At 44.3% G+C, this 26217-nt stretch overlaps 1 protein-coding gene across 1 annotated transcript in view; it reads left to right on the top strand.

The window, feature by feature from the left end:
* Ebf2 (early B cell factor 2) overlaps positions 1-26217 on the top strand; it is a 192702-nt gene that overhangs the window by 114652 nt on the left and 51833 nt on the right. Inside the window, exon 7 of the mRNA XM_004630676.3 lies at positions 21092-21173. Coding sequence (XP_004630733.1) covers positions 21092-21173 — 82 coding nt within the window. The remainder of the gene's footprint in view (positions 1-21091; positions 21174-26217) is intronic.

The following is a 26217-nucleotide window of genomic DNA, read 5'->3' as shown; positions in this document are numbered from 1 at the left end:
AGTGGCAAAGAGCACAGTTAGCTCCTCTACGCTGTTCTCTGCCCCAGCCCACCAGGAGGAAGGAAGGTCCTGTGCGGATCCTCCATGGATGTTGTCCACCTTGGCAGACAGCATCCAATATTTGGCATCATTAGGTCCTTTTTGTCTTCAAGTGTCCACTGAGATGGAAGAGTAGAAATTTTTAGTTGGTTCTTGTATCAGCCAGAGGTCTCCATAAAAGTGGAGCCAAGGCTGGGGACATAGCTTGGTGGCGTAAGCACCTGCCTGGCAAGTGCAAGGTCCAGAGTTCAGTCCCTGGTACTGCATGGCATGCTGGCCCCAGGCCTCCATATGCACCGTGCCAGCCCTGGAACTGGGCATGGTGGTGCACCCCTGTGTCCCAGCACTAGGAAGGCTAAGACAGGAGGATCATTGCAAGTCTAAGCTGCATAGTGAGACCCTATAACAAAAATTTTTGAAATTAATTGATTTTTAAAAAAACCAGAGCCAATGAGAAATTTGATATACTTCCCTGATAAGGAACTGGTTCACTGTGGTGGTGGGCAAGTCTGGCATCTGCTGGATGGACAGTCTTGAGTCAGAAGTTCTTCTTCTCCAGGAAACTTCAGGTTTTGCTCATAAGGCCTTCACCTGACCAGATGCGGCCCACCCATTTTACCAAGGGCATTTCTCACCTTAAGGCAGACTGGCTGGTGACTTTCACTAAGCCTGCAAGACCATTAGAGCCACATCTGGATCAGCATTGGATTGATAGTAGCTGATTGCTATGACCTGGCCAAGTTGCTCCGTCAGACTGACCGTTGCGGTCTTAAGACTCCTTTTCTGAGAGGAACTGGTCCACTGGAGAGCCTTGGCTCAGATCGTCCAGATGCTTTGGTGAGAACTGATTGCTTCCAAGCTGATGAAGAGCTTCCTAATGTACTTCTCAAACTCTGCTGAGACATGATCAGTGACTTCAGGGGAGAGAGGAGTGGTGAAATCTCTCAGGAAACAGTCTGGAAATGTGGAGAGAGCTCATATTTTTCTGATTTTTTTTTCGGCGGAACTGGGGATCAAACTCAGGACTTTGCGCTGGCTAAGCAAGCACTTAGGCTACTGAGCTATCTTCCTGGCCCTTGTTTTTTCTGATTTATGTGTTTATGCCTGAACATGAACAAAGTGGAGCACATACAGGACTGAGAGGGAATCCTAGAGAGCACCGGCACAGGCACACAGGCTAAATATACACTGCTGAACAGGGCACTGGGGGATGCAGGAGACAGGGTGTGATCACCTTGTCAGTGTGGAGGGGGTGACACTGATGCCCAGCTCACATAGGCATGACATCTGTCTTTCAGCCCTGTACCTTTAGAGGCTTCATTACCAGCCTCTTCAAGCAACAGTTTATTATTTCTCAGGCTTTGGAAGAATATAAAGTTCAGGGTGGAGGAGACATGGGCCATACATGATGTTTCCAAAATAGCTTGCTTTTGCAAAGGCACCCAGCATGGGTGAATCAGCCCATCTTGACTCAGGCCCAGAGAATATCTGGGAGCCTGGACTCCTCAACCAGGCTGCCCCAGGGGGAGGATGGAGAAGTCTTCTTCACGTAGTGCTCTGTGGTCCTTGGTGCCTAGGGACACGGGACCCTCATCCCCTGGTCCTGTTGCACAGTTGAAGGACTGACAGCTCTCTTAACCCTTCTTAACCTTGGCCATATGTTCAGGGAAACTCCTTAGAGCACCTGGTTTGCGGAGCTGAAGTCTGAAGTTACACGAGGTGGGAGAGTGCGAGAGCTGTTACAGTAAATCTGTTGCCGTCTCCCGCTGTCCTTCTGTGTCTCTGTCCCTCTTTCACTCCCTCTCCCTCTTTCTCTGTCTCTGTGTCTGTCTGTCTGTCTGTCTCTCTCTCTCTGAGAACAAAGGTGAGTAGATACTACAAAAAAAAATAGGAGAAGGAACTGGCAGATACTTACACGTATCAGCTGCATTACAGGATCATGTAGAACCAGCGCTGGAATTTCCAAACCCAAGTATAGGGACAGTCATACTTGGCCCTTAAAATGCTTTCTCCCCACGGGCTATGAAAGCTTAACCAAGAGCCTTCTTTTCTGTTCTGAAAATGAGAAGCTGAGAACTTTTGCTTTCCCCCAGATTCAGTTATGAGGGGACTTGGGGGCCCCTTGGCTGGTTGTGGCCCAGGAGTAGCTGCTTTGACCAAGGTTCTCCCAGACCTTCAAACACTGTCCCCAGGCTTGGCTGCCGGCAACCAACCTGTGAGGAGCTGTTCTTTGTTTCTAGCAGCTGCTGCATGTGCACATGCACACACACACACCCACACACACCTGCACACACTTAGAAGGCAGCTGATGAAGTGTGCTCACCAGGGCTGATGTCATAGTGAGCTGTGGGGCAGCAGTGTACTTGGGAATCAGAGACTGAAGCTGACAGGTGAGAAAGTCTCGGGCGCCCTTGTAAGGCTCTAAGAGCTCTGCCAGCACTTTGCTGCACCCGCCCCATGTGCTGTGAAGCAGCTCAGGCTCTGATCATGCCCCACAGGTCACTCCGATGACCACCCTCAGCTCATCTTGTGCACCCCTGAAAAACCCACTCTCAGTTATGAGAACTGGAGAGAAATTCTGAAATTCACAGGGCTCTCTGGAAAAAAAAAAATCCAACCTAAGAGTTAACTTCAAAATGGCCAGAGTTGCAAGGGGAGGAAAGATGTCAGAATTCCCTTAAAAAAGGGAGCTAGACTTAGCTGCTGAGGAGAAGATACTACCAAGCCCACTTCGGCCCTATAAGCAGGAAAATGAGAAGGGTGTGGGCTGCTGTGGAGCTGGGAGAGCAGGGCCAGGGTGGGAAAATGTGGTTCTAATTGCCCCCCTAGGGCCCGTGCAGGTGTTTCCAAAGTGCCCTAAAAACAGGGCTGGGAAATCTTCAGCCCTGCATGTAGAGTGGGCTCCTTATTTTCTATGAGTCTGGTGAATTTGGGAGCCCTGGCGGCCCAGTTGCGGTAGATACGGACTCTTAAGTGGAGCTGAGCTGCGCTGACAGCCTGTGCGTTAGAGGTGTGGGATGGCTGGACTAAAACATTTTGTGCCAATCCCTATTATCACAAGAGTCAAATTCAGGCTTAGACGTTTGAGCAGAGAGCCGAAGAACGTTGAGATTAGTCATGCTAATGAAGCCATTTGGGCCTGTTTTCTTTATGAACAAAGCTATCTGCACTGGCTCATTTAATCTAGCATATATCTGGCAATTATTGATATTAAATTGATTCAGTGTTTTGAGTTATGATTCAGACACCAAACACAAAACTCTCGGTCTATTTTCCCGGCTCACAGTGGAAGGTAGATTCCTTCCTGATCTAATCAGTGTTTAACCCTGAAAGTGTAAGCATTGATCCCTCCTTAACTCAGCGACTTAATTACTGCACATCCCACTCTCCTTCTGCGTAATTTATTCTCTAGAAATAAACAGAACTCCTTGGGTAGGGGGTCACCTGCCTAAGCTCATGAGGGGGGATCGCTTTTACTGCGGAGAAAGATGATTTGCTAAGTGTGTCATGGTTATTTACCAGCAGGTCGAATCTCCGCTAAGAACATGAACAATGCCTGCTCCTCCACAGAAAGTTCTTCAAGGTGTTTTCAGTTGTTTCCCAAAGCACCTGAGTGATTCTCCTCGCAGCTCTCAACAGTGTTACTCAATTTTACAGGGAAGACATCTGGGGGGACGCGCCTGAGGGGCGAGAATAGCTAAGGGAGAGAGAGGTGAAAATATCATCGGCAATCTAGGCTAAATCCGATCTCCTTCCTCCTAGCATCATCCTCGGGTCACACTGCCTCCTACATCACATTATTGGTATTAACATAAGCACGGGAGATTAACTTTATAGATCACATGAAAACTCGATGACATTTATCTTCCCTTTTCAATGAGTCATCTCATTAGGAGCAGCATAAACATTACACCCAGGTGAAGGTGGCAAAGTTAAGAACAAAATTAACCTACTCACGGTTTATCATTTAAAAAATTAATAGTATGATTAAAGTCAATTGCCTAGCTTTGTTTACTGAGAGAGAAAGAGAGAGAGAGAAAGAGAGAGGGAGAAAGAAAGAAAGAAAGAAAGAAAGAAAGAAAGAAAGAAAAAGAAAAAGAAAAAGAAAAAGAAAAAGAAAGACTTCGTTTTGATAGCCTCAAGTTAGGACATATTCCTCAAGTTAGGATGTATTCCTAACTGAAGGATGAACTTAAAGGTGAAGGCAAATAGGAAAAGACCATGTGTTGGTCCTCACTGGACTTTTCAGCTGAATTACATCAAACTCCAAAGTGGCTTCCCCCTGCCCCCCAGAATGGGGCTGACAAGGCAAAAAGATGTGAACACCTTTTGGCGCATTCAGAACAGTAGTGGTGAACGTACAGCAGGTGCATTATTTGTTTTTCTTTTAAGGCAAAAGAGATTAATGTATAAGTTGTTTTTCTAAACTATAGTAAGACTGCCCTAAAGCCTCAGTATGGTATTCAGGTTCAATTGCAGCGCTGTACTTTGCGATGCAGAAGTAGGTTTGGGGTTGTAATTTGGATTCTCATCTCTAAAAGGTTTGCAATCATTGGTTTAGAACATTTTTTAAATATTTAGAAATATTTTTTTAAAAACAGAGGTAGGTATGCGATTAAAGTAGTAAAATCTTTCTGTTTTCCTTCCTTCCCTCTTCCCTCCCCTCCACATCCCTTTTCTTCCTTTCCCTTTTCTTCCTTTCCTTTTTTCTTTTGACTTGGAATAGCTGCCGCTGTGTGTTCATGGTAGTGTTCTTGTGAACATCTTGTCAAGTTGAGGGCTGAGGGCTGGTTAAAAGGAGGGAAAAAGCCTCCCGGTTTCAGGTTGTCTCATCAAAGCAGTTTCCTTCCAGGAGGAACTGGACTTTCCATTCACATCGGATGAGCACCCAATAAATTCTGACTCAGGCGTGAGACAAAATCACTTTCTCTGTGTTCTCTTGGGCCAGAGGTGTCTCTGAGCCATTTCTGGGAGGGGTTTTCAGGGAGAGCCTGATGTCAGGTCCCTGGTGTCCAAGTCAGCAGAGGACCCTGGCCACGGAGTGGCCTCTCCCAGCGCTGCAGAGCCAGCTCTTTGTGTGTCTTCCCGAGGGAGCAGAGGCCTCTCTTTCCCAGGCTTCTAGACCGATCCGGCTGCTCCCTGAGAAATGAGAGCAGGCTCTGTGGCTCCGAGCGAAGGGCCAAGATGTTTTACTTCCAGGTCAGCTCCGGTTCCCCAGGGGAAGTAAGTTTTTTTTCTTCAATGGTCAGATTCCATGATCTACTGCATCGAGACAAATCCTTGACCCAGCTCAAAGCTCCAGAGCCAAGAAGGCTGAAGGGGCTAAAATTAAAAGTCTGGGTTTTGAAGATTATTGGATGTTGGGTGTGTTGCTCATTCAGTTTCCCCACGACCACCCAACGTAGTGATGTTAATTAAAACTTGCTCATTTATTTATGTCTCTGACTGATTCTAAAAACCTTTAGAAGGTCTGGTAAGATAGCTTAGTGGACTAAGCACCTGCTTACACAAGCACAAGGACTGCAGGTCTGTCCCCAGCGCCACGTGCTGCGCCAGCCCCGCCCCAGATGCGTTGAGCAGCCTTCCAAGTCAGGGCGTGACGGCACACCCCTGTAATCTCAGTGCTGGGGAGGCTGAAAACAGCAGAATCTCTATGAGTCTGAGCTGTGCAGTGAGATCCTGTACCAAATACATAAAAACAAACAAACAAACAAACAAAAATCTTTACATGGCTCCTTTGTTTTATTCAAAACATTTTGAGGATAAGAAAACATTAGAACTGTCAACTGAACCCTGGGGACTAGTTGCAACTTTATATTTATTGTTACTGGTTTTTATAATATGCATTTGTGTGTGTGTGTGCTTGTGTGTGTGTGTGTGTGTGCGTGTGTGTGTGTGTGTGTGTGTGTGTGTTGACTCAATCATGACATCTGTTTATCTGTTTTGGCAAAGGTAGTTGAACTGTTTTGAAGGTTAGGGCCTGTGGAGCTGTGTAACAGCCGGCAACCTTCTCTCAACCAGGTTTTCCTACCTGACTCACCCTGACACCACGGTCTCAAGTGAGCATGCTACACTGAGACAGTCACATGCACCCAGGCTTTACGAATACATTTCATTTAAAGAAGGGCAGGAGGAAGTACTTAAAGTTAACTTTCAATCTTAGAAATAGTCTGAGCTTCCAGAATATTGTTTAAGAAAAAAGGTTTCAGAAAATGTACGCATACATGCACACACACACACACACACACGTGCACACACACACACACACACACACACACACACACACACAGAAGCTCCCCTCATCAGCTTGGAAATGTACCTCGCAGGGCTCAGTTGGGGAACTTTGAAACCTTAATATAAACTCAGCTTTTTGTGTGAAGCCAATCAAGATTGACTTATGGGCTTGTTATGATTTTTCCCCATTTGTATTTAGTTTTCCTTTGAAAAAGGGGTGATAAGTCTCTGTAACTTACGCAGGGTGGGAGATTTTATGCCTGGCCTCCATATTTGATATAAGATGGCTCAGTTTCCCCTTGTGCTGGTGACTTTGCCTACACCTCAGAAACAACACAACGGAATGTGGGAAGGAAGCTTAGAACACAAGGTGGCCAGGGAGAAGCCCCGAGAGACTACTGCCCTGCCGGGGGATGCTCAGGTCTGCACCAGGCCCTGGTGCTGTCCTGGGATATTTTCATTAGAGCCTCAATTTATTAAAGAGAAAGAGAAGTGACTGTGGAGACTCACTTCAAGGAGAAGTGAAGCTTGAGTTACTGCTGCCTCTTAAAGATAACCAGCGTTAGTAAAAAGTTAAAAGATATTATAGGTGATGAGGCTGTGTGAACTCTATTATTATGATATTTCAAAGAAAGTTTTCATTTTTGGAACAAAGATTTGGAAATCTCCAAAAATGTGGTAATTCTTATGGAATTAATAGAGGCTTTATAATCAATCAAGTTTGAACCAAAAAAAAAAGGAAGTAAATGACTGATTCCTGCGCTTTCATGTAATCCGAGGCGCTGATTTGAGATTAAACTAATGTCATCATCATCTACTGAACTGACAACACTCTGGAATATTATTAGCCTTATCTGAATGTCTTTTGTATCAAATTTTTGACCTGATTTTTGTCCCAGTTTCTCTTCTATCATCTAGGTTTAGTTCTTCTTTAAGGAAAAAAAAAACGTTTAAAAATTCTAATGAAAGCCAGCTAACTTTACTACGAGTTATAGAAGAGAAACTGCTATGCAGAGGGTGTCATAGAATGTAGAGATACCTGATTCGATTTTTTTTTAATGTGGCATTGGCAAATGCAGTCTGAATGTGGCTAATAGGATACCCGACCTGGTGTTAATAGTCAATGATAATTCCGTGTGCACCACCTGCTACCTGTCAGGGTGCACGTTCTTCTGTGTTTTCTCTTTCGGAGCAGAGGTTACGCTAACTGGGGATATGGGTCTCTATGACAAAGGTGGACGCAAGCTGCCTTGTGTTTGTCAGACAAAATCGAGATCGCCTGTAATTCTCGCCTTGGTGCCTCTTCTTCGGCTCCCTCCTTTCCCCCACTGAGCACCCCTACTGAATTTTAGGGAGCACTTACAAAACCCAACACATCATCCTGAATTTCAGAACTTGGGAGAGACAGAAGGAAGGAGAGAAGGGACAGAGCATGAATCATAGGAGTGAACTAAAATGTGTTTGCAGAGGAAAAAATCTTGTCCCCTGAAAGAAATGAGGGAAGTTTCCCAGAATGTGTACATCAGGGAAAAACTTATTAGCCAAAGCAGTGTTTCTCACTAACTGCTCTGTGCCCGAGCATTGAAATGTCACACAGTGTCTCTTTCTCCCTATTATCAGGGGTGACTAAAAAACTAGCTCCACACGGTCACGCTTGCTTCTTTTTGGCTCTTTACTGCAAGTATGAAATGTGAACCTGGCTAGAAAAGATGGAAAAAAAAAGAAGCAAAACAAAATTGCTTGTCTGTTGATAGATAGGACTAGATCGGCCCAAGTGCCGGGCTCCTTTCAACCCAATACTCGGGGCCTGGAAGGTCAGGAAGTGCTCAGGACACCACTTCCAGGAGGAAGTGGGGGCCCTTCAGGGCACCCCGAGTTCTACTATGAAGCATATAGATATGCTTATAGATATAGATAGATAGATAGATAGATATAGACATAGATATAGATATAGATATAGGTCTCCATTGCATGGTCCCAACTACAGAGAAATTAGATTTCTGTCTCTAGCATTCAAAGTGGGATAGGAGAAATCTGAACAAGGAGTGAGTGTAATATATTTAAATGATCTTTCTTGAGAAGGATTTTTTTTTTTGGCTGGCTCAGGCTGCCTTAAGGATGGCTCTGGTGAGGCAGGTGGAGCTGGGGATTGAACCATGGTATCCTGTGCCTGACTGCGTTTGTATGAGCAGGTGCTTAAACAACTGAGATAACCAGTATGCCCCCATAAATGATCTTTCTTGAAAAGAGAAAGTTTATTAAAGATTTTCATAGCTATCCTCATTTTCTTTCCAAGGAATATAATTTTTGCTTCTTGTCAGTACTGTCACCCCAGCTATTATCCTTGCTTCTGGGAAATCACTAAGGTACACAGTTCTAATTTTTTGTAATACTGTCACTTGAACCCAGGGCCATCACACTGAGCTGTATTCCCAGCCCATTTTTTCATATTTATTTCAGTAGGGTCTTGCTAATTTGTTAAGTTGCTTGGGTTAGATTTGAACTTTTGATCCTCCTGCCTTGGTGTCCAGAATGCCGGGATTATAGTTGTGTGTCACCACACTTGGCTGAGAGGTCCTTTTTTGTTAGACTATAAAAAAAAAATTCCCTAATCATTGGATTTCTTCAGGTGGGCACGGACAGCAAAGGCTGTACTTCGCATAGAAACACTGTCCAAAGGTCTTCTGTTTCCAAACCATCCATGTAATAATGTCCCTTAGCCCAGAAAAATGATTAATTGCAGTCCTTTCCAACTGCTTCTGAATTAGTTTTTGCACTTGGGGTTGCAGCAGTCCTAAGAGCTAGGTGTCCTGGGTTCTCCTCCACAGGAGAAAAGGCTGTAGGTAAATGGCTCCTTAGGGAGACAGCAATGCCTGCCATGGCTGCCTGGCCTGTCTGTCTGTCCTGGCCAGTGGCCGAGGTCTGGCATGTACCTTTTCACCTTTTTCTCAGGTGCCCAGCTAGTTCACCTGCCAGCTTTGTTAGACACCATAACATCGCAAACAACAGCAACAACAGACACACAGCTCTTGGCTGCCCGGAAGTGGGAAGGTGAATTTGGTATGGTAATCAAGCTGGGAAAAATGGTTTCTTATTCTTCAGAAGGAAATTTAATTAATAGCTTCACTATAAAAAATTAAATAGTAGTGGAAAAAGCCAGGCACTCTTCAAGGGACTCTGTCATTTTGGCCGAAGAATCTTTTGGTCACCGCTATTACTGGAAGGGCCAGAGTTCTGTGTTTTCTCTAGAATTATGCTTTGTCTCTCTTTGAAGCTTTCCTAGCTTTTTTCCAGCACGTGTATTTCCAACTCTGTCTCTCTGTGGTCTTTTTCAACTTACATGACTCTTGGTCCAGCTTATGCTGCTCCGCCGCATTCTCAGGCTGCATCAAATTTTCTAACAAGTCATCTGCTCATCCTTCCAGCTCTGCTGACCCCTGTTTATTTTTCAGGTCAAAATTAAGCTTCCTGCATGGTTCTAGAATGCGACACTTTCGCATTTTCAAGTGCGCAGATGCATTTTTTTTTCTTGGAGACCCTACTCTCCAGCATTAAAGAGGGATCCTTCATTGTAATCATTACAGAATGGATACAGTACTAATGGAACTTAATTGTTTCCACTAGATGGATCTCGGGTGTTTTTGGCAGCCAAAATGAAAATGATTCCAAATACCATCAAAGGGGCTTATAAGCACCCAGCATGCACAGGGTGTTTTGATATACAGTGGAGTGTTAATATCATTGTCTCTCCTAATACAACATACGGTTACTTTAATCCTTTCCTGCCTCTGTGATCTTGGAAGATCCGACGAATTGAAGGCAAAGAATAAAACCCTATATACAAGGGGACAAAGGGAGAATTAGTCCCCATCCTCGGGATGTGATTTTTTGATTGTTTTAATGTTGGCTTCAAATATGAACCTTTATCAATACCGACTTCTGTATCTTCCACGCTAGTTTGAGTCTGTATGCAACATCAAACATACCTTTTCACACATGTTCTTTCCAGATTTTTTTTAACACTTACTTAGCAGTTTATAGAAGGAAGTGAATGATCTCCTCAAGCTGCTTACAAATTAAAAAAAAATCTGTGCTTATTAATTATGCAGGATTAGTCTAATTATAATTCAGCAAATTAATTAGCGACAGAAGGTGTTCTGAAACATTGGAGTACATTTGCATGTTAAATGGAGAGGCTAGTCTGTAATATATGTAAATTTATGCATGGCTTCATAGTTTAATTTAAAAATTTGCAGCTGCATATGGTATGGGAGCAGGTGAAAAGTCAGTTTTAGTTTAATGATGCTAACAAACATTGGATGGTGTCCTGTCTTAGGAAGAGAGTGCACTCGTATCTGCTAATCTCAGAATCTGTCGTAAGCATATAATATTACATAGATCCTAAGCTCAAGGTCATTAGGGAGTGAACTCCTAGGCACACTAGGTATGACCCACAGCACACGGAGAGAAAGCGGTGCTAGGAGAAGCCCAAACTCTGAACTTCATTCTGACTTTCTTCAATATTGCAATTTAGTTATCTGGTTTTTGTTCTGGGAAAGTAAAATTCTAGCATGGGGGAACAAGAAGTCTCTCTCTCTCTCTCTCTCTCTCTTTCTCTCTCTCTCTCTCTCTCTCCCCATCCCTCTCTCCCTCCCTCTCCTTTTTTATCTCATGGGTAACTCTTCTGGCAGGTGTAAAATAGTTGTCCAACCTTGATTCCCTTTCCAAATATTCACATTTGCACTTCATTTCAATTTCCCGGAGTCGTGGGAAAGTTATTACCGAGTTATGAATTAATGGTAGGGTAGAGAGTTTTACACATTGGCCTCAACCATCTGGCAAAACAGTAAAACCAGTGGACCAGGCAGCAGCAAAGGGCTCTCGGTGTAATTGGTGCTCACTGCTCAGCCTAGCATAGATGAGCTTTGCTGGGAGGGGAGGGCGGGGAGGGAAGGGCAGGGCCCTAGGAAACTGGGCGGTGAGGACCCATTAAGCTGATGGCTGATGAATAACTTCATTTCTCTCCTTCACCCAAGGAGTGTGGCAGTGGGAAGGGAAATAGATTTGCATTTTCATTCTGAAGTCTTGCTGAAAGATTTTTTTTCTGAAATAAGTCTGTACTGTGACTCAGTCTTGCTTAGTCCTTTCCCCTTTTCTGGATGAGAAAGGAGGGATAGGGCAAAGAAGAGAACAAGACAAGGGGGAAAAGATAGAATTGTGCCCCTTGCTATGCTCCCCCCACAAACATTTTGGGGAAGAATCAGCCCTAGAAACATGCTCTCAGCTTGGGTTCTCTGCCGGTGTAAGCCCAAAGAGTTCAATTATTATTTTTATTAATGGTGTCAGGTTTACATCCAGGCACAAAAACAAGCACTTCTCTTTCGCGATCTTTTTTCCCCTGTGAGCCTCAGGGTGCCAAGTAATGGAATGCAGAGGACGGAAGATATGCCTGAATACAGCTACCTCCCGGCCCCGACCCCCAGGTTCTCAGAGGGCGCGCGCGCTCCCGTTGGGGACCCAAGGGCCCTCTGCCTCGCTGGCTCAGCGGCTGGGTCAGTCGCTCGCCACTGGGCTATAGAAGCTTCCTTCCAAAGAGATCAGGAAGCGGCTTTGAAGTGAAGTCTATCGATAGGGAGTCAGATTTACACCGTGGGGAAGTCGCTCCCTCCTGGCGCCTAAATGAATACAACAGATTCTGCTCCGGAGGCGGCGGCGTGTGCAGGGACGAAGGATCTATTGCCAGATTGGAATGCCACTTCCAGGAGCTTGTCACTGGTGTGAACATTCGGATGGAAAGTGATTCAGCGGGGCCTCTTGCCAGCTGGGAGCTGGAATGGTATGTGCGGAGCTCTGGATTTCTTTTGCTGGCCAGAGTTTACTGCAAACAGTGCCGAGGACTTGCATTCACCACTTTTTTATTATCGTTTCCCCTTGTACTAGTGGAATGGGTTAATTACATTTTTTTTTCTCTCTTTTGATATCTCTCCCTAACAATTGCAGGAAGTTTTTCAAGTGGAGTGCACGCTAATACTGGAGAGATAAACAGTGCCGGGAAGACCAGCTTTGCATTTTGGCAGCTGTTTTGGAAAGCGGGTTGTTTAAAAATGGAGTGGAAGAGAAAAGTGTAAAACAGAGAAAGGAGGCATAAGTGTGTTGCGCAGAGAGCAAAGATGCTGCACAGGGCCAGGCAGCTTCCCAAATGCTTCATGCAGGTAGCTGCTCCTCTCTACTGGCCTGGAGAAGTCCCTGATTTTTTAAATTATACATATTAAGATCATCATGTTGACCAAAAGAAGCCAGACCCCAATAAACAGGTATCAAATGTTCTCCCTGATATGTGGACTCTAGGAAATATGACAAGGAAGTAGAAGGAAGATTATTATTAGTCAAGAGGAAGGAAGGGGGGTGTAAGAGTGGGCAATAGGGGCCATTGATATGATTAAAATACATCATACACATTGAGACCCCCCTCCCCAAGCATGTGAAACTCGGGATGGGAATGGGATAAGGTAGTGAGGAGGGATGTTTAAGGGATGTCATATACATAGGCAAGCCTGGCAAAGTGAAACTCATTAATCTGCATAAACAATATGCACCAATAAAATATGGAAAATTATAATAATTATTGCAGAATCCTTGAAGTCTTATGGAAATGTCTAGGTAGTGATATCCTGTCTAGCCGGCACATGGAAGACTGAAATTCTCTGCTGCTAAAGGAATTAGCTTTCTGGTTTATTTAAAAATTTCCACCACAGGAGATCCTTCTCTCTCCCTTGAGAAACACTTTCAAAATTCGGCTTTGGTGACTTGATTCTAAAAAAAATTTTCCAAGATTTAATTCAAATTCTTATGTTACATGTTTGATTTCTGGCTCTTTTCTCCATGTGGTGCTGATGGACGAATGGCCTTGAGCCTTCTTCCTCGGTGGCTTTGTGGGCTCTGCTGTCTTTGGCCCACGTGGGTTCTTGAGAAATCCTGCCCTCTGAACATCTGATAGACCTGCTGGTTTTCATCTGGACACTCACAAGAAGCCACCCACTTTCTAGTTGCTCTTGCAGCCCCCCTCGGGCTTGCTCGCTTGCTCACTCACTTCTGCAGCACGAAGGCTCTACGCTCATTTCCAGGGAAGCAGAAGAAAATGACTGGATCTGTACGGGGACACACATGGCATCTGTCCCCTGAAACAGATAGACAATTGACAGCATAGTCCACCTTTTCTCTCAAGAGAAGCATAGTCAAGTTCCTGCCAGTGACATGTTGCTAAGAGTCAGACAAACCTCAGCTCTCCTAGGGCCTGCGCTCACTTACCTTGGGCAAGTAATCCAACTCCAAGGGCTTGCTTACCTCCTCTATGAAATGGGGATGTTAAGGCACCAACCTCCAGGTTTGGGAGGTTTACATTAAATTATGCATACATGTATCATGAGCCTGAGGAATACAGGCTATGATTACAATTGTCATCATAGCTTGGCTTTAGTTGTGAGATACTAGGGTCAAATGTAGTCAGAAGCAAAAAAAGTTGTGCTTAAAGAGTCCAGTAGTCCATAACAGTATTGGGTCTTCTGCTTGGCTGGCAATGTCAGAAATTGTTGACCTGAGTCCCCTACAGCCCAACATAACACCATGGCTTTACTTCTTCTTATACTTTGTTTTTATATTTTTCTGCTGGTTGGTTAAGGCTAAGATAAAGCAAGACCTATGCAACAAGAGTTGTAGCTTTTGGGTCTGATAAGGTCAGTCTTTTAGAATATTTTGCTGAGTTTATACACCTATAATATTCAAATGATGGAACTAAACAAAAAAGGGGATACAGATGAATGTCCATTTTGTATCTGTGTATTCAAAATGATTAGGATAGATATATAGTTACATTCTCTTAATGAATAGAGGGATTTGTTCTAGTGGTGTTTGTAAATAGGATATCATGTCTGCATCTTGTACAGCAAATGACCACTAGGAAGAGAGTATGCAATGTGTTAATTATTGGTACTGTTCTACCAATTTGATTTGAAACTATCTCATTGCTATTTGTTTCTCAATAAAATTATGGAAAAAAAGTTGTGTTTAAAACTTAAAAAAAAAAAAAAACAACAACTTGGCCTTTCACCGGAATAACCCAGTTTTAATGGTAGTGTGAAACTTTCTTAGAGAAATTAAAAGATTAGAAGTTCAGGGGCCGAGGAGATGGCTCAGTGGAATAAGTGCTTCCCTGGCAAGCGCAAGGGCCTGAGTTCAAACGCTGGTTCCGCCAAAAAATAAAAAAATAAAAACAAATTAAAAGTTCTCTACCTCTCTCTCCATGCATTTAGAGTTATAATTTCAGGGATTGTTTAAATAAATGGAGTGGATAGAACATTGGCTTACAAAAATGAGTTCAGTTATTCTCCAGTATGCTTAGGGGATGGGCTCCGGGGCCCCCATGTTCTGAGGACTGGACCGTGCTCAAGTCCTTGTTGGTATTTGACTTCAGCCTAAAGCAACCAGGCTCTCGGAACTTTTCAGTCACCCCTCTATCCGTGGAGCTTGAGCTTTTGTACCAGTCACTGCTAATGCACCAAGCAGATCTCAGATACCAACATCTCAGGCGCTTCTTTGCTGTGTTCATTGCTAAGTTGAGGGTCGCCAGAGCCACCGGGCACTCGGTCTTCCAGCATCTCTTCCTTCTGGTTGACTCGAGCTAGTGTCTTCACCAGGTCCTTGCACTGTGAGGCTCGTTTCTAGCCTCAGTCATCAGTAGGTCCCCCAGGTTGCTTCTACCATGCAAGCTCAAGGTCACCACTGTCCTTGCCTGGATTTGATGCTTCCCGGGTTTGGGTTCTAGGACAAGATCTTGGAGTGACAAAGAATGTTCTTTCTGTTGTTGGAAAATGTAAAGGGGATACTACAGTGAAGACCTAGCTTGAAGGAGGAGCTCTGTGGTTGTGTTTGCACTGGTAACAAGAGGCAGCCAATCACCAGGCTGTCTTGGCACACAAAGCAATGTGAGCTGCCTCATGGGCCGTTCTCAGGGGGAGAAAATTGGCCAGGGTATGTGTGTGTCTAGGGGAGCTTGTCACTTGGGTGTCAGAGCTGGGGTGGCCCAATTCATCAAAGAATGGGGATTTACTGAGATCCTGGGAGAAGGGAGGCAAGTACGCCAGCCTTCCAAATGTTACCTGTACTCCAATGTCCCTCACTTGGTAGTTCCAATGGGTGAGAGCGCTTGACGGGAAAGAACTCTCTTTTTAGAAACATGCACAAGCAATGAAAGTCAATTGGGTTTTAATTTATTGGACTCTTAAAAAGAAGATTTAACAGCTAATCCAGCTAAAAGGTGTCTTCCTCAAAAATCAATGGACAGAGACTTTTAAGAACCTACACAGTCTGTGAGGCTACATCAACTGGATATTGGACTCAGCCTTTAGAGATTTGCTGATGTGACCGCTGCGGTGGATGAAGAGGACAGACCCAGCACCTCTGCCCTGAGCTCTTGGAGAGTGATGTTCTTGTCCCCGTGGTGTATAAAATGTGACTCTGTCATGGAAGAAGTTGTTTTCAGAGTAGGAAAAAATTAGACTTAGAAAAAAAAAAAAAAAAGAAAATAAAGAACTAAGTTTCAAAGTGAAAGGTATTTTGCACATTATTTTACAAAGAGTAAGGTTGTGTGATACACTTACTTTTAATGCCAGGTTCACCTGTCTTTCTAATCTGCATTCTTGTGTAATTTTTCTCTTGAAAAAAACTTGGTACCTTCCAGTGCTTGCCTGGAGATTTTTTTCTCATATTAAAATTTTTAAGAAGGGATTAGATCTTGGATTTCAAATCTGAAGCAAGTTAAATAATTTGAAATATTGTGCTGGGCTTTACGATAGTGAGGCCACTGGTTATAATTACAAACTCTGACAAGAATGCTAAGTAGCTGCCCTTCCTGCGGTTTTGGAGGTCTTCCTACCCTTACTACTGAGCCTTTAATTTGCACCAAATTGCGCCTTTAATTTGAGCTTAGTTTTTATTTGAGATGGGCACAGGGCATGTCTAAGTCACATAAGAGTTTCCTTCTGCTTTAGAGATTGGGAAAACAGAGGGAGAGTTCTTGGGGCCTCGGCTGTCCGCTGCAATTCTACCGAGCCCCTGGGCTGAGGGGCTCCAGCCTCGCCTCCAGACTCTGCAGAAGCATCTGTTGGTTGTGTGCTCCAGAGCCCCAGAGCTTTTCTGCCATCATGAATCTTTGTGGCATCAGAACTCACTTAGTGTATATTGATCCAGGCCGTGAGCAAATGAACTCAGTGGAAGTTTTCAGCGTCGAGCATGCAGCCCAATGTACTATCTTTGACGCAATGTTTTCTTCTTTCTTTTCTCTTGCTCTTCAAGAAGCCAGAATCATTTCGTTTTTTTTTTTTTTTTTCTTTTTTCCCCTGATTGACTTTTTCCTCTTCTCTCCCTCACCCCCTTTTAGGTCACTTTTTGGGAAAAGCATTGGTGGCTTCCTTGAGATGTAAGGGACACACCATAAGGCTTGCCCATTCAGTGGGTGTAAGAGCCATGCCTCCACCGGGCAAATAGCTCAGAAGATTAAAGCACCTGCAAGCTGGCGCAGGGGACGGAGGTTTGATCCCCAGGCCTGCCATGCTGGACCCACCCCCGGGGTGCACTGAGATAACAAGTGAGACCAGGCGTGGTGGTTCACACCTGTAATCCCAGCTCTTGGGAGACTGTAAACAGGAGGATCCCTACAAGTCTGATCTAGTAGTGAGTCCCTGAACACCCTGTAGACCCTTCCCTAAAATACAAAATAAATAAATAAAAATAAAAAGAGCTGCGCCACCATTGTCCCAGTGCCACTCGTGTAGGAAACAGAAGAACATGAAGAGCTGGTTCTCAGGAGAATCCAGGCTCCAAGCGTTGCATCCCCCACTCCCAAGCTAGCCAACTGCTGGCCAGATTCCTGAATTCTTAAGGCTTTGATTTTGCCCAACTGTGGGGCAGTGTGCCACTGACAGAGTTGCCATAAGAGGGAAAATGGACTTGCCTGCCCAAAGCAGGGGACGTGTCCCCTTATCCCTCACTTCATTTATTGAGGACTTCGTTACCCATAGTCAACTGCAATTGGAAAATATGAAAGGGAACAACTCCAGAAAATAATTCACATTGTAAATGACTATTATTACAGCATATTGTTGTACTTTTTCAATGTTATTCACCATTATTGTTGCTAATCTCTTACTAGGCCTAATTTATGCATTAAGCTTTATCACAGGTGTTTGTGTATAGGAGAAGACATGGTCTACGTAGGGCAAGGTGCTATGTGGGATTTCAGGCATCCCCTGAGGACATGGAACACACACCCTGCACATAAGGTGGATTTCCTTCCCCTCTGTGACAGCCAAGTCCCTTAGCTGCTGACCATGAAGAGTGGTGAGCAGGCACAGACCTGGCTATGACCCTGATCTTCTACAAGCACCTTCCATTGCCTCAGGAGCACAAAAGGGAGTCCCACTGCAGTGGTCTGGCTCACCCAGTCACCTGCCTACCAACCCCAGATGTCACCAACTCCGGCTGAGGCGTTACCCGGATACCCCACTTTCCGCCAGTCAGCCTCTCCCCTTTATTTGTCTCTCATCTCAGTGAGTTTGGACTTGGGTCTCAGACATTGTCTTTGCTGCCCACAGACCCACCTGGAGTCCTGTGAGTGCTGGGGCTTTTGTCAGTGCATTCTTTTCCCAAAGTACCTCTGCTGGCCATTTTTCTTTGCAATCGAGGAATACTGATGCTGAAGGAAGCCTAGAGATAATTCCGTTAAGCCTTTGTTTTCGCAGTTGAAGACACTGAGGCCTAGAGAAGCACAGTAACTTAGCTGCATCGTCAGTGGGTAGCAAGTCAAGCCCAGCACGGCCTCATAAGTATTTGTGCTGCAAAGGAATGCCTTTTGGTATATGATACTGCCCCGGTGACCTAGGGGCCCCACTGAAATCTGAGGGCTGGAGTTCACATTTTGACCTTACCTCTCCATTCCTATTATGCATACAAGAAGGACAAACCCACCACTGTTAGGCTCCCTCTTCAGGACTGCAATCAGAAAAGTCTTGCAAACTGCAGTACACTGAGTGGCCGTAGTATTTATGTTGTCACCGTTGTTTGGAGAAAATGGAGCAAGCTCCCATCCCGGCAAGAATCCACACATTTGGTCTGAATCTCGTAATTCATTTTGGTTTTCCATTTCTGAGTGGAGAAAGCTGACATTTTCCAGGCAGCTCTGGCTTTGGAGTGATCTAGACCCAAGGGATTTGGAGAGAATTTGTTCCTTTCCAGTTACCCTGTGTCTGATAGGTGGTAGGGGTAGGAGAGAGTTTTGTACGAGATCCTGGATCATGCTTGGTGAGGTTGGGAGAGAACATGAAAGGTATCAGTGGAAAAGACAGAGAGGAAATCAGAGGGATCAGCAAGCAAAGAATCTGAATTTCTATTAATTTTTAGATCCACATATTTAAAAATGCAGTGTGTAATTTTTGGTGATGACCATGTATAGCACTTCCATGTGATTATGGAACCTAAGAGATCCTGGTTCCCTTTGTCAACCAAATGCTACATGCTCAATGTTCAGGGGCCCATGTAGATTGCAAACCCAGCCCAAGACAAGGGAGTCACAAGCAGGGTTTTCCATCCAAATAACTATTAAGGGTCCTAATTTAAAATGAGTCAAGCCTTTCACCAGGCTCCACATCTCCCTAAATCAATTCAATTTTATGTAAACATTTATCTCTTTTGCACTTTTCCACCTACCACACCATTCACACAATAATGCCTTCGTGAACACTAATGTTTTCACCAGATACTTCTGCTAAAGGAGATGGGGGAGGTCAGGGGCAGCAGGCACACACAGTGTGCGTTATAAGGATTCCAGTTGTTGCAAACTTTCCAAAAATCAATGAAGAAGAAATGAAACCCAGCACTCCACTTGGTTGTGGCAGGGAAAAAGTGTAAACTGCTGCTGGGGGTGTGGGAGGGCGGATACGGTGGGAAGTGGGGGCTATTGTCTGAAAGAGGAGCAAGCGCTCTCTATGCATAGCACCTCGGAGCCTTGGAGGCAGCTGGAGCTGACTCTGATGTGAGTGTACAGGTATAGGAGTGTTTCCCTTCCCAGGATGAAAATGTGGAAATGGGCTCTATCTTTACTGAAATCAAAGCTGTTCCCTTCTATCCACCCTACTCACTGCAGGCAGGCATTTCGCTGTCCTTTGAGAAGCTGCAGCAGGTTGCGGATTTACATACTGCAGAAAGCAATGCTACTCTGGCTGCATCCTCCTCCTTGGCCTTCAGGGGGCATCTGTAGGGGAGACCCCAACACCTTTATAGCACAGGAAGCATTGCCTGACCTGCCACCCACCTCACAATGTATCACAAGAGAGAGGCGAAAAGCAGATGTTAGAATATAGTGGGAAAATCTTTAACTGTTACTTCCAAATTCACACCCAGTCTCATTCATACATCGCCACTGGGGCAGACACATGTTGCCACACATTTTTTTTTTTTTTTTTTTTTTTTTTTTTAGCAAATAGAGAGTAAAGAGTCCGGGGTGCAGAACAGAATCCGAAGAGCCAATTCCCCTTCTCTGTCCTCTATCATTTACTGTTTATCTTCTCATCTGCATTTTTTTCTCCGGCAACACATGCAGTTAACTGGAGCTCTCTTTAATTCTTTTGTGTGCTTGTTAGAAAATAAAAATAAACAGAAGCTCGTGATGAGAGGCTTTCACCAACTGCTGCTTTAAAATAGAATTTTCAGAAGCATTGTTGATTTCTACTTATTTTGTTGGTAAATCCCGGGGAAAATGTATATCTTTTCCTTTAAAGTTCTAATTCAAGGCATGGATGTGAGAGTTCTGAAGGGACTTAGGGACTGCGGTAAAATTTCGTTGTCATAGTAACAGAAAGGGAAATAGGCCTAGCTCACCTGGGACTTTAACACTGCAAAAGCTGGATTTTTTTTTTTTTTTTCTTTTTAAGGGAAAGGACTCTGCAAGCAAAATAAATGAAAAACTTACTCCATTTTGAAACAAAATTTCAAACTGGAGCTAGGTGAATTGCTGCAAAGGCTACTTTTGCCATTTTTTTTCTTGATTGATGTCCTATGATTCAAGATACCCGGTTTTAAAATTAAACAGACTGTTTAGGGGAATATGGACTTTAAAATATATGTCTTGTAAATGATGAGCTCCGACTGTGATTCAGGGCCTTTGTAATTTTCTGGATAATTTGTAGAGGGTCTGAAAAGAGATTCCCACTAGCTATTAATCATAAACACCCGCTATGTACCTGACTGGCTGATCTGGTCGTTGGATGGTAGGATACCCTCTTCCAGTTTTGTTTGTCAAGCTGTCAGGCTCCCTTAGGGTGTGAGGCAGGGTGTGTGTGGCCAGCAGGGAGCCACGCTCACACCAAGGAGCCCCGGGAGCCGGAGCCGGTCCACATCCTGCCACTCTTCACCCCAGAGGAAGGCTTTCTGTACAGTAGGGGCCACTGCTGTGCTTGGAGCCTGTGTTTGCAGAGAGAGTACCTTACAGACTCCAGGCCCGTGCACAAACCAGAGCCAGCTTGGGAGCTGCTTGACAGTCCGTCCCCCAGCTCCCTGTGATAGAGTAGGGCGCTCTGCGCTTGTGACCGAAAACACTCAGATTTGCAAATTGCAGGGGGTCAGTTATGTTCCTTCCCCAGCAGGGCTGGTTGAAATTCCCCAGACCTGAAATACAATCGCTTTTCACATCAAATCTAATCGAATGCAGATATGGTCTCCCTTACAAAATGTTTACCGAAAATTGTAACACATTGCTTTCTCTTTTCAGATTCTTTTTAAAATTTTTCCTCAAGTGCAATCAGAATTGTTTGAAAACAGCAGGAAACCCGAGAGACATGAGACGGTTTCAGGTAAGGGACCTGCAGATCCTGCCTGTCAACAAAGTCATCTTGCCTTCCCTCCTCTGCTCCCTCTACTCTTACCCCTTAGGTCTGCAGCTAGCAACACAAAAGCCGATGGCACATGGCAGCCCTCCTCTGCCAGGATGGAGGGTTCTTCGTTTTGTAGTGTTTAGGTTTTCTGCCTCCACTGCCAAAGCCCATGGGGCAAGGCACCAGCCCGTGCTGGAGATTTGATTTTAAGCCCCCAGGCTGCCCCTTGCACACACAGCTGCCCACAGCAGGAGCCGTGTTCTTGATATTCAGCCACCTTGGGAGTTTTCAAAGCTGCTTCTCTGTGTTTTCTGCAAGCAACAGCCTCTGTCTTCCTTTTCCACTGATTAACTATTCAGTGGTCTCTCCTGGAGCCTGTTGGAAGGCAGCAGCCCAAGCAGCCATGGTCACTTTAAGACCGCAGCATGACAACAAGACCCACGGGACAGTGACCCAGCTGCCTGGCAGTTAAATCTGCCACCGGTTTCATCACCCTTGCCACTGATGTACTGAGGAGACGAGCTAATAAAAACACTGTGCGAAGCAGACGGTGTCAGCCCAGAGCAGGCGCCCACCAGCCCCGCTCAGCCCCCTTTCTGAAGCTCCGAAGGTCCCACATGCAGCTCTCCAAATGCCTTTCCTGCCATTCGTCCCCCATGGAGTGTATGGCACCTCCTTCTCTGTAAAAAAATAGAAAACGTACTAAACAATGGCATCGAGCTTGAGACTTAGAAAATTCTAGCAGCTAGGCAAGAGGTGGGGGAGATGAGCCTCATGCTGCAGGGTGAGGACTGAGGTTCTGGAAGGTCAGCTCTCTGGCCCTCAGCCCCAGAAAAAAGATGGTGTCGCTGGGAGACTGGCCATCAAGCTATCCCTCAGAACATGGGTGCTGGGTGTGCCGTAGCTGCCGTGCTTATGCTTTGCTGTCACCTCTTCAAAATTCTTTGCTGTTGAACAAGGAGTGTGCATGCTCATTTTGCACAAATTATGTGTCTGGTCCTGCCTGTCCCTGATCAGATTTCTGCAGTGTGACCACAGGCAGAGAGGCGTTCAGGAGCTGAGCCACTCAAGGGTTGGCACGCTTGACAGTGCAGCGCTTGCCTAGCAGGAAAAGCTCTGAGTTCTGTTCCCAGCATCGCAAAAAGAAACACAAGTAACAGGGAACATGGGCATCCATGAAGCCAAAGAAAATCATTCTGAAAAAAAAATTTCTTTCTTCATTTTTTGCCACAGTTGAGTCCCTCCTCTTTACCAGCAAGATTCTTCCAATCGCCCTGTTGTATGACAGAAAGAGACTAGATTCTCTTACTACCAAACGAGGATCCAAGCTATCTTCCTAGGAGTCAGGCAGGAACGTTGTACACAACAGAAATTCACTGGGTGCAGAACCCTAGACACGAAATTAAATGATTTTAGTCCAAAGAAGAGTGAAATGCTTAAGGAATCCCCGAGTGCCGCAAGAAGTGAAACTTGGCTTCATTTCTGGAAGAAGTGGAGAGAGCGAAAAGAAGTGGGCAGTGCGGATTCCATATTTTCACCCTGTTCTCTTATTACCACTTGCAGGGTTTTAGAGCTAAAATAGTCCTGCAAATGTGTAGCGCCTGTAATGCCATGCCTTGCAATTTTATTTCTCCAAAATTTTAGAAATACATTCCCCAAACTAATGCATGCCACCATTTCCTCTGCTACTTCTCTTCTTTCCTAAGTGAGATTTTCCTTGTGTCCAAGTTTTTAACTGGCTTAGAATGCATATTATAGAGATCAAAATGAGGAAAAATTCTAATCTCATATGAACCTATGAGACTTCGTCAAAAATGAGGGGAACTGTGAAAAGGCTTGTGGATTCTGTGATTGTCATCTCCGGGGTAAAGCTAAATCAATTGGCGATTTTGTTTTGCATTTTTTTATTGAGGCTGAGGTAAAATTGATATAACATTAAAATTCACCACTTTAACCACTCTGAGGTACATAATTGTGGGGTTTTTAGAACCTTTGCAATGCTGCATAACCATCACCACTCTCTGATTCCAGAACCTTCTCATCACTCCAGAAAGTTATTCCATGCCTACTAGTTTTTGTTTTTCGCTGCCAGCACCTATCAGTCTACTTTCTCTTTCTATGAGTTTGTCTACTCGGAAAACTCCATGGAAATGGAATCCTACAACATGAGTCCTCTGTTGCTTGGCTTCTTTTACTTAGCATGATGCATCCAAAGTTTGTCAATGTCATAACACATATTGATACTGCATTATTTTTTATGACTCAATGCTGTTCCCTGATATATGTTTCCTTGTGTTTGCCCATTATTTAGTTAACAGACACTTTGCTTGCTTGCCCTTTTTGGCAGTTGTAACTAATGCTTTTTTGCATATTTATGCACAAGTTACTCTTGTAAATGTATATTTTTAATTGTCTTGGGAATACCACTACAAGTAGAATTTCTGGATCATGTGGCAAATTTATTGTTAAAGTTTTGAGAAACTGCCTGCTACAATCTGTGCAGCTATTGGGGCCCTGAAAGGGGGCAATGGGGGATTAAGAAAAGCTAGATGTATACCAAAAGGGAAGCTGGGTCTGGGTGGAACCTGCTCTCTCTGAGGGAGACACAGTGACAGCCCAACATGGACTGCGTCTTCACTTACACACAGTAAAAAGGGGGAGGGGTCGGCACAAAATGGAGTCAGAACAGGAGGTCTCAGTCTTTTGCTGAGAACACTGAGAACGAGACATTCTCACAGCTGTCTGTGTGGTGGTTACAAGGAGGAACACCAGAGCCAGACACTGGACGGGCTGGTTTTGCTGTTGTCCCAACGACTTGTTTATGTGGCTCACCTCTGGCTCAGCCGTGGTTCCACTGCCCCCCACAACTGCCGGACTGCTTTTCATAGCAAGCATAGCATGTTACGTTCTCACCAGTCATGTGCGAAGGTGCTAACTTCTCTAATTCCTTGCCAACACTTATCATTTTCTGTTTCAAAAAATTATCTAGCTATTTTATGGGGACAAGCAGTATCTAATTGTGGTACTGATGTGTTTATTTGTACAACTAATGGTGCTGAGCATCTTTCCATGTACTTATTACTTACTTATGTATAGTTCTTGAAGAAATGTCCATTTAAGTCCTTTGTTTATTTTTATACTCGATCATTTATCCTTTTTGAAAAAATAATTTTATAAAAAAGATTTTCTCGGTACATTTTAGATATACTCAATGATCCTGTTCATCATAGGGAGTTTGTACATGTACATGATACATCTTGGGAGTCTTTTGTGGGTACGGGGAATTGAACTCAGGACCTCATGCTTGCCAGACAGGCACTGTGTCACTGAACTAGATCCATAGCCCATATTTATTTATCTCTTTTTTTCTTGTTCAGTTGTAAGAGTTCTTTGTATATTCAAGAAACTGGGCCTTTATTAGATATCTTCTCCCATTCCAGGGGTTATCTTTCATTTGATAGTGCTCTTTGATGTACGAAGAGTTGGTAATTTTCATATTGTATTCATATTCCATTACAATAAAACTTTTTTTGGAGAAGTGCACAAGGTTATGATGTAATAAGATTGACTATTTGCTATAATGATGGATTAAGAGACTGACATCCAATTTCAAGTATGAACAAAAGCAGAAATAGTAAGACATCATGGTGGTGCTGAGAGAGTGCCAGAGAGACAGTGAAGTTTAGGATTTCCTAGAATAGGTATCTCATATAGAACCACGAACGTAGTAGTCACTGTTAACCACATAGACAATTACTTCAATTCACTGCTTTTGTTATATGATTAGACATACATTTAATATGAATAATTGGGGCTGGGGAGATAGCTTGGCGGTCTAAAAGTAAGGACCCGGGTTCAATCCCTGGCACCACCTGCTGTTCTGGCTCCAGAAACCCAGGTGCAGCATGCCAGATACCAAAACTGGGTGTGGTGGCGCACACCCAACGCTGGGGAGGCTGCGAGGCTAAGGCAGGAGGATCCCCAGGGGTCTGAGCTGCGTAGTGAGACCCTGTATAAATAAGTAAAAGGTTTCAAAAATTAAAAAATAATATGAAGAACTTTTTTTTGAGGATTGGAGTTGAATAAGCAGAAATAAAAATGTTTCTAGCAAAATCATGAACCTGAGCACATGAACCCTGTCTGCCACCACTATCTTTTACCCATTCCACAGGCAATGGTGAAAGCTGAGCTCTTTCCAATAGTGCTCAAATAAAACCAATAAAACCAAAGTAACTATGTAAAGCACAATCTAAAGCCCAAACCAATCCCTAATTCAGTTTAAATTCTAAGTATCACAGGATATTATTTATATTAATTGTATTATATTTGGGGGAGTTCCAAACTCCTTTGAGAATCTGGTAAAACCTATAGTTTTTGTCCCAACAAGAAACTACACTTAAAGTTTTAACATTTAAGAGGTTCCCTAGACCTTTGAAAACATCTGTTAGTATTCCATAAGCCCCGATCTAAAGACATGAAATGCATTTGACACCCAGTGGGCATTCTCCACGCTACCTCTTCCTGAGGGCAACCTGCCCACTCGCCCCTTGGCCTGGTCTCCCTCCGGCTCTCGGGGCTTCAGATGCCATCTGTTCCCAGATGATTCCTGGACCCATATCCTCAGACTTCTGGCGCTGCAAGCATACAGCTCTGTCTCCCTCCTGGGCATCTTCCCTTGGATGACTAATGAGCACATATTCAAAACGGAACTCAATATTTACTCCCTGATTCATTTCCTCTTCTTTCACTGTTAAAGTGTCTCTTCCTCCGCCTGAGTATCTGTTAAATCTATCTCTCCCTGCTGAAAAATTACAAGGGACCCCTTCTGCTCTTTCCTTGTTTAATCCACCCTCAGCTAATGCCAAGTTACCTTTTAAACGTGTCAGGAATGTATCTACTGGCTAGGGACACAGAGCTCAGATTTTAAAAGATAGAGTTGATAAGACCCTTTGAGTATCCTCAGACCTGGCAAGTCTGCCACGCCCATCCCTAGAAGCTTCCAGCAGTCTCTTCTGATCTCTGT

The sequence above is a fragment of the Octodon degus genome, unplaced genomic scaffold, assembly GCF_000260255.1.
Source record: "Octodon degus isolate 3935 unplaced genomic scaffold, OctDeg1.0 scaffold00036, whole genome shotgun sequence".
NCBI classification, from domain to species: domain Eukaryota; kingdom Metazoa; phylum Chordata; class Mammalia; order Rodentia; family Octodontidae; genus Octodon; species Octodon degus.
This window is presented reverse-complemented; position numbering and strand designations above follow the sequence as displayed.